We start from the raw sequence: 9,213 nt of genomic DNA on the forward strand, positions 1-9,213 counted from the left end.
TCATGGGGTTTGGAAATAGCATCCAACATTTCCTTGTAAAGCAAGACAAGTTACAATTCCTGTGAAATGATGCAGCCTACAATGACTGATAATTTTGGCAGATTTCATCATTTACCCTTTATTAATTCTTGAATGTTTAATTTCTATACCTATGACACTTCATATAACGTGGAATGTGACACTTTATTAACAAAAGCATTCTAATATATGTCCTAAATGATTTTCACAAGTGAAAAAACAATGCATACTGTAGCAGTGTCAGGAAAAAGTATCACCTCAGTCATCCTTTAATTAGCTGGAGATGTCTTCTAGACAGAAATGCCTCAAACACTTCATAAACTGAAGTCAAGGCAGCAAGTGTCCCAAATACAACCTGGTAATGAGCAGCCTCTGGAATGAATGTCATCTGTCACATGGCCTGTGCATGTTGGATTCAGTCACTGAGACTGCATTCAGACCTAAGAAAGGAGCATTAATGGTGCTAAACAGCACAGAAGGGGGTGGTGAAATGAAGCACAGCCTCTGGAGGTTCTGTCAGATTAATTCCGTACCAGGAATTCCTTCTGGGAACAGTATGGCCACTGTCAGGAGCACAGCAAATTCTACTGGGTACAAGATCTCTCTCTACTTTTCATCTCACTGATCTCTGCACTATGATGAGCAGAGAACCATAACTGCAGCTGTTGCTTGCACACACTGAAATCTGGTTCTCACAATGCTTTTCCTAAGCATAAGCCCTTTTTTGTGGGCCAGCCAAAAAAAAAACAAGAGAAAAGCAGTAAACATCAGGGATGTAGAAATCAGGAGCTTGTGAGAAGAGACTAAAAATCTGGAAAGTAAGACTGGGGAGACAATAACTTGAAGGGAACCTACAAGAAGGCTGGAAAAGGACTGTTTACAAATGCCTGTGGTGATAGGACGAAGGGCAATGGTTTTAAATTGGAGAAGAGCAGATTTAGGTTGCACGTCAGGAGGAAGTTCTTTACCATGAGGGTAGTGGAACACTGGAACAGGTTGCCCAGGGAGGTATTTGAGGCCCCATCCCTGGAGATATTAAGGTCGGGATTGGCAAGGCTCTGAGCAGCCTGATCTAGTGGAGGATGTCCCTGCTCACTGCAGGGGGTTGGACTAGATGACCTTTGGAGGTGCCTTCCAACCCAACTTGTTCTATGATTTTATGATTTTATTATGGAGAGGAAAGAAATCCTCTTTCTGTGTTGATAGAAGGTATGACTACAGGTGATCATTTCTTTGCATGTGTAGGTCACATGTCAGAGAGAAGCTTCCTAATGGTAAGGGTTAATTAAATATGGAGATCACCTGTGGAGACAGTGAACTCATCATACTAGGGCAGTTTTAGGATCTGTAGCAGAAGCACTTGTTGATAAAACTGAACCTGCAATGCAATGAGATGAGTAGATGACTGCACTTCCAGTCCTGTTTGTCATTGTTACTGTGATAGCCTGTTTGTTTCCACATTTCTCCAAAAGAGCCAAATGCTTCATGAAGCTCTCACAGGAGCCTGTTGTCTAATTTTATCTTGCTTGTCCATTGATCTTATAACAGTTTTTTACATTGCTGCGTCACTTGTTGTGGAGGAGGGAGCAGTGGTTAGACTCAATGATCTTGAAGGTCTTTTTCCCCCAAAATGATTCTATAATTATTGAATTAAACTTGGTTAGACTCAATGATCTTGAAGGTCTTTTTCCACCAAAATGATTCTATGATTATTGAATTAAACTTTCTGCTTTCCTTGAAATATTACTGCAATAATAGGGAAATATTTCAATTCATTGACTGACCTATTCGTTTTTACAGTGCTGCTAATTGTTTTATCTTAATGACTTTCCTGTGACAATTAAGAAAGAGATTTAGTTTTACCTGGAATGGCTTAGTTTCACTACGAGAATTAATTGCTTCTTACCAGTTCTGGCTCTAAATCCCAAGGCTAGGAACTTTTCAAAAGCAGTAGTAAGAATGTCTTGCCACTACAATAATCCCTTGTAGGGCTTTACCATAACTCCCTTGATAGCTTGAATAAGTAGTGCATTGTTTTTTCAGGCAAAGAGAGCTGTTTTGAGCGTATAGTGTCCAGATTTGGCACTAACATAACTTATGTTGTGATTGGAGATGGCCGAGATGAGGAACATGCAGCTAATCAGGTAACTTCACTCTGAACTCTTATCTCATTTATCTTCCAGGAAAAGAAAGTTGCTTTGAACGAATAATGCAAAGGTTTGGCAGAAAAGTAGTATATGTTGTAATTGGGGATGGTGTAGAAGAAGAACAGGCAGCAAAAAAGGTAACCTGTCTCCTGAAATGTTGGTGTGATACGTAGCTACTAATGCAAGCCTTTCTGTTTGCATTTCTGTCAGTGTTGCACTATGGCAGAATGACAAATAATTTTAGTCCACAGATGCAAGGCAACAAGAGCATGATGAGATTAAAAACTTAGAGTAAAATGAACCATTTGGATTCTAGCATTTGCCTCACTTTGGTTTGGAACGGAAAGAAATTGCAAAATTATTTTTGAAAGAAATGAAAAATGATTGGGGGAAAGCTCTGACTAACTTTTCAAGCAAATTAAACAGAAGAGATATAAAGGGCTGTGACACAATGTTTGGGTGGTGGCTTTCTTTAAATGCTGAAATCAGGGACGTTTCAAGAGAAGTGCTACCAAGAATGTGGAAAAAACATAAAGAACCATGCAAAGTTTTTGCTAAGATAGTTAAAGATCTGTAGTGTGCCAAAGCAAATATGATGAACAGATAATTTGCTTTAAGGAATACACATCTGCCAAAGAAAAAAGAACACACCACAGGTTGTGCACCAACTCTGTGTCTAAAAAGAACTCTTTCTTTAGCAATACTCAGTTTTCTCATGAAAAGAATTCAAGTCTAAATTTCATCAGATAAGTTTTTGTTGTTCAGAAACAGCTCAAATTATGAATTTGCACCATATTTCCCAAGTGTAACCTTGGAAGTGGGCAGAAACTGAAAACTTTTGCCTCATGACGTCTACAGAGGACAAGGAATATAAATGCCATGCTAGGAGTAGCAAAGCCAAGTGCCCTGTTAGTTTTGTAGCATGAAGGGAAACAAAATGGAAGTACCCAAAATGCTCATTCCAAATGGTTCCTTAATATAGGTACAATACTGGTGATGGGTCTTTTGTAGTTTGTGCTAAACAAAGGTGGTTGGATTGCATACTTTCCAGTCTGGCATGCTTTTTTCTTAATGTTGCCTATATTGCATGGATAGATAAAGAATTCAGAGAGATGGATGAATATAGCACATTATAAATAGATCTGAATACAACATGAAAGTATGTGTTGGGTTTTTTTCTATTCCAATGAATTGCTGGAGGAGAATGGTGCATATATCTACATCTCTCAGAGACACTGATGCTTTTTGCAGCACAAATTATCTTTTTTTTTTTTAAGCCAGAAATTCGTGATTTTCTTACCCAAAGAGATTTCTTTTTTTTTTTTTTTTACACCCCTAGATGGAGAAAAATGTAATTCAATTCTGTTTCAAAGTGTTACATCTGAAGCCTCTTTTAATGAAAGTCTTACAGCCCTCTAAACAATCGTTGGGTATTTGGAAAAGTCTAATAAGGGGGAGCAGAAAGGGATTTCCTCTTAATGCTCCTTCATAAGGGTTTGCATGCTAACAACAACCAAATAGCCCTTACTAAATAATGGGCTCTTCCCAAAGAAAACGGTAGGAGAGACTAATTATTTTAACTGCAGTTGAACTATTAAGCTCAGATCTATTTTGGTCTGATTTTTGTCAGTAACGTACTAGCAAAAATCAATCCAGCACTACAGTGGTGTAAAATAAGTGGTGGTAATCTGACTAGCCTCGTGTGTCATATATTGCCCTGTCACACTGGTTCATCTTTCCTGACCTTTTCCCCCCTCTAACAAACACAGCACAACATGCCTTTCTGGAGGATATCCAGTCATTCGGACCTCTTGGCTCTCCATCAAGCACTGGAACTAGAGTATTTGTAACTGTGTTCTAAAAGTTGGCAATCCTTTATATATATATATATATGTGTGTGTGTGTGTATATATATATACATATATATATATATATATATTTCAAGTACACTGAATTTTTATGTGTGATTCAATGCCTCTTGGCTTTCCACGTATGAATTGTCTTAAAGAAAGGAAGAAATATTTGGGATTAAAAATTCCAAACTGAAGAACTCAGATTGCTGAATGGAGTTAAAACATTAGTGCTACGTAAGGAAGCTCTAAGGTCTTATATATGCAACGTTTTTAAATGAATGAAAACTGTGGAGGTTGCTGGTACACACCAAGTGAGCCCTGGCAGGAGTGAACAAAGGACTCGAACTGGCAAAGCACCAACACGCATTTTCCAGCCGACAAGGTGGTGTTCAACAACATTCCTCAAAATGGGATATACTCTCAGCACTGAGGTTTGAACCAGACTTTAGCCTACCTAACCCAGAAAATCTGAATTGGAATGCACTCAGACTGTATAATGACAATCCTGTCTAGACCTGTAATTTGTGTAAATTATTGGTGAAAATAATTTACTGTGACTTTATTAGCAGCTGATTTTGGAAGTGGATGCAATTTTTCTTTCTTTTTTTTTGGGGGGGGTGGGGTAAGGGGGCAGGGGAGGGACAGGGTTATATATTATTGTCTCTTTTATAAGTTTGGCAAATGGAATGTGCATAATGATGTGTTGTGCCTTAAAGAAAAGACTGTGTTTGTGTGTTATAATGTAATTTTGGTTAAAAACTATGTAGATAAACAAAAAAGAAAAAAAAATCTTTGTGATAATTTTTGACATGACCAAATTTGAAATTCAAAGAAATCAAAGAGCAGGGCTACACCAAAGCATTTAAGTATTTGTTGCAGTAAGAAAAAAAATAATAATAAAGGAAAGTTTGTGGTTTTCATTTGGATTCTGAATAATTCCACAGATTGGTTGAGGAAAGTTAAGAGTACGTTGGGAGGTTGATACTGGGGACCGCTGCCTTGAAAGCTAGAAAAAATAAGTTTAACACCTTCAGCACCATTTCCTGATTTCTCCTACAAGAGAACTAAGAGCCATATTCATTAATTAGTCCACAGAAAGCCATACAGTGAGTGCATCTGCAGTGTGTAAAAGAGCAAATTTCTATCCAGCAAACAAAAGTGTGCAGGTGGTGTTGCTTGAAGGTGAAAACGTGGAGTTAAAGCACAGATGGGAAATAAACACAAGTTCGTTAAGAATGAAAAATTACTAAAGAACCTCTCACCAGCCAGATGCACAAATTATACTACCTTTAGCGTATTCAGGATCAGCACAAGCTGCTGAAATTGCTGGCATGACAACATCAGCTGTTCCAGGAGTACAGTCCACTCTGGTAAAGATAACAGCATTTTAGTAGCTTTTTGATTCTGTACCACATTTATGAGTCTTCTGGATTGGGTGGACATGATTTTCCTGTCCCATTTCCCATTGCACAACTATTATATTTGAATAAAAAACTGCAATAGCTTGTCAGGCATCTGAGAAGATAAGGAAGGGAATTTGTGAAGAATTATGTAGAAAAATACTACCTTAATTGTCATCATTTCTATAAAGATTTACAGTTCATACAGTGATAACTCCCTTGCAAGTTTCGAACGTGCTACCTTTCAGCTTCAGAAAATCCACAAGATCCACATTGCACACAGGATCCCTAGTGCTCCATGTGCAGCTTGAGCACTCTGAAAGAGCAGCAGTTGGTTAATCTCTCATGGCAGAAGATGGAAACTGCTTTTTGACTTTTAACACTCTATGTGGAGACACCTGAGGTTGCCTGGGCTCTGACTGTGAGAAGAGCTGTGTGCAAGAGATGTTAAAAGTGAACTCTAGGATGCCTGCACAAGCACAGTAGTCAGCACTGAGGTGAAGATCTTCCATGTCTGTGCTGTGAAGCCAACATATGTCTTGTTACCAGGTAGTAACTTTGTTGATTTAAACTTTGTAGGTTATATGAAAGTTAGTTGCTAGGTGAAAGCCTGAAGCCACTAAAAGTCCAAGGCAAATATCCTCTTTAAGTTAATAAAAATGGGATCTCTTTCCTGTGTTGGAATTAGATATACAAATCATCTCCCAACAAACTAATGATAATTTGTTATCACTGGGAAGTTTAAAGCCATCGCATGAGACTTGCCACATATGAAATCATTATACACTAGCTATTGGGTAATAGATTTATGTGTCAAAAGATAAATAATCATGCATAACTTCTTTATATTTACACGACATGTCTAGTTAAATTTAGTCTGGAAGTACCTTGTTCATAAAAAGCTGTAGTACCAGCCTTTTGTAGTTTTTCAGGTGCAAAAAAAAAAAAAAAAAAACAAACCAGAAAACCAGAAGTTGTTTCTACTGGAATAGCAACAGAGCCCTTCCCAAGTTCCAAAATCATAACATTGCAGGAGAATCTCAACATCAAAACAAAACAAAACAAACAAATGGTTTGGTGAACTAGCTTCTTTTTCTTTTTCTTTTTTTTTTTTTTGACAAGTCATAGTGTTGTATAAATGCATGAATCAATATGATTTCTCAAGTTACTTGTTCAGCTTTTCAGTGTTCTTGTCCTAGTCAGATGTAAGAACAAAGGACAGCCCAGCAACAACTGTCAATTCTTAGAAAACTCTTGCAGTGCCTTCACTCAGTTGCACTTAGCTCTCTGTGGCAGGTATGGTTTACTGGACTTCTGGAGAGGAGATGGAGGCAAAAGAAGGGAGGTTTTCCAGAGCATAAACAAGTTCTGATTTTAACTTGGATTCTGTTAATAGCAGAAGTTAATTATAAAAATAAATAATCCACAAAAATGTCCATCCAAAGAAAATTCAAGGATTTACCTCAATAGGCTTTGCAGTACTAAAATTCTAAACCAGAATTTCATTTCAGAGCACAAATACTCTCTGGCTAAGCAAAACTTACTATGTATCTTGAAATAAAAGTGTGTAAAAAGTATCCTTGAATGAAAGCCTGCCTTGTAGATAGAAATTGCTGTGATATATTTTCCTGCATGAACAATACAGAGGAGAAAATAAGCAAGGCAGAGGCATAGTCACGCCAGACTGTTCCAGATGGATCTAAGTAGATTTAGGATGAAGGCTGATCATTTTGACATGGAGTGGATTTTAATTCAACAGCGTATTAATCAGAAATTGCTTTTCCTTCAGCCTCTCCTCAACAACCAAGATTGAGCACAATGTCATGCTGCAAGTATTTGGGGCAAATGAAGCATAGAATATAAATGCCTTTTGCTGATATTCTAGCGGTTTTCAGTCAGTACAGGACTTGAACATTCATTAGGCATTTGAATAGTCAGCTTGCAGAATAATTGCTGTGTGACCTCAGTCACAAGGTAGTAGCTCCCATAGATGTAACTCCATGCAATTTCAGTAAATGTCTGAAAGAGGACAGGCAGAACTAAAAATGATGCTTCTTTTTAGATGCCTGTGGAGATTGTGCACAAAGATACACGTGGCAGCCAGCTCCCAGATCTGGTTTAATTAGAATTCAGTGTGAGCAGCAGTGTTTACATCTAAAGCAGATGCAGCACCTGTTCCAGAGTAAGTGCTGACAAGGGAGATGAGGGCAAATCAAAATCCTGTATGCAAGCACATTTCATCTTGGGGCAGGTGAAATCCTGCAACCAACTGGAATTGCAGACTTTATGGAGAGTATGGCCATGGCTCACGATGGGAAGACTCATTTGTAGCTGTGAGCTTTTATCCAGATCGAGGGGTTTGGTTCAAAAGTCATCTCTGCTTTACAGGATTGACACCAGGCATATGCTCTAAATGAATATGGTATTTAGAATCTCTGAAGAGGACCTGAAGTGGCATGAGCCAAAATCCCAGAAACAGCAGCATTTTGGAGATGTAATTGAAACCAAGGGTCTCTGTCATGTATTAGCAGACTGTAGTTTATTAAGGCCTACATAATTTAAGAAAATGTAAATTAAAAGTAAAGGCTTGTAAAATTATGTACATTGTTACTATTTCTCAATAAATACACCTGGAAATGTCATTTTCTGCACTATACGGTGTTGTAAGATGCTTGGTTTGTGTTTTAAACGCTCCATACACAATGTCTCTTACAGGAACAGAGTGTGACCTTTGACTCAATCTTTAAGTATGCCTGTGCTGCCTTTGTGTTTCATTCCTGGAGCAGCCCTGGGCCCATGCTCACCCATGTACTGTTTGCAGGGTAGAGGCTTTCTTCTAGAGGGAAGCTCCTTCTGCTCTGCACCCATGTTTCCTCATCAAGAAGGCTAGGAGCCTTGCTCCAGATGCAGTTAGTGATAACTAACAACTTTGTTGCAGTGTCCTTCAGGCAAAATAGAGATCAAATCAATTTCATGGTCTACACACACAGTCATTTAAATTACTTTACCAATTCCTTTACTAATCTTATGGGCATGGGTTGTTCAGGAGATGGACTGAGCTACTGAAGTGAAGCAGCCATTTCAGTCAAAGCTGAGCCTCATGAAAATTTGTAAATCATAGAATCGTAGAATTGTCAGGGCTGGAAGGCACCTCAAGGATCACCTAGTTCCAACCCCCCTGCATGGGCAAGGACAACCCCCCACTCAATCAGATTGCTCAGAGCCAGATCCAGCCTGACCTTAAAAACCTCTAGGGATGGGGCTTCTACCACCTCCCTGGGCAACCCATTCCAGGCTTTCACCACCCTCATGGTGAAGAATCTACCCAATCTAAATCTACCCACTTCTAGTTTTGCTCCAGCCCTCTGTGCTGGTTTGAGGCCAGACAGATTGCCTCTTGCCCCGAAAGGGACAAAAGAATGACATTCACACAAACAGATTGGAGTGTGATGCAAAGTTTAAATGGAAAAGCAATTGGTGAAGCTACAGAGAACTACAAAGCATAGTGGCAAAGAGTATCCCAAAGCGTACAGAACCCCTCACAGAATTCCCAAAGGCTTCCCAATCCTCCCTTCCTCCCACCTGAGGGTCTACCCAAAACCTCCCAGGGCTCTTTTCTTCCCCCTCCCACTGCTAGGCAAGTCTCAGGCTGGCCAGGTCTGAGACTGCCCCCCTCCCCCCTCCATTCTCCTCCTGGCATTAGGCCTAGACAGGCCTAAGAGGCCTGAGATACTCCCCCGGCATTACCCGATAAGAGAGGACATATCCCACGGGGGCAGAGAGGGAAGAAAGAGA

The 9,213-nt window shown here is 39.3% G+C and overlaps 1 protein-coding gene across 3 annotated transcripts in view; it reads left to right on the plus strand.

Annotated features, from left to right (window-relative positions):
• The window catches only part of EYA4 (EYA transcriptional coactivator and phosphatase 4), a 49,280-nt gene extending 45,265 nt beyond the window's left edge, over positions 1-4,015 (plus strand). For all 3 annotated transcript variants that reach the window (XM_054399227.1, XM_054399228.1, XM_054399229.1), the window contains 2 exons: positions 2,202-2,302; positions 3,935-4,015. In XM_054399227.1, the coding sequence (XP_054255202.1) occupies positions 2,202-2,302; positions 3,935-4,015 (182 nt within the window). The remainder of the gene's footprint in view (positions 1-2,201; positions 2,303-3,934) is intronic.
• The last annotated feature ends 5,198 nt before the right edge of the window (positions 4,016-9,213 follow it).

Source organism: Indicator indicator, chromosome 2 (assembly GCF_027791375.1).
Source record: "Indicator indicator isolate 239-I01 chromosome 2, UM_Iind_1.1, whole genome shotgun sequence".
Lineage (NCBI taxonomy): Eukaryota > Metazoa > Chordata > Aves > Piciformes > Indicatoridae > Indicator > Indicator indicator.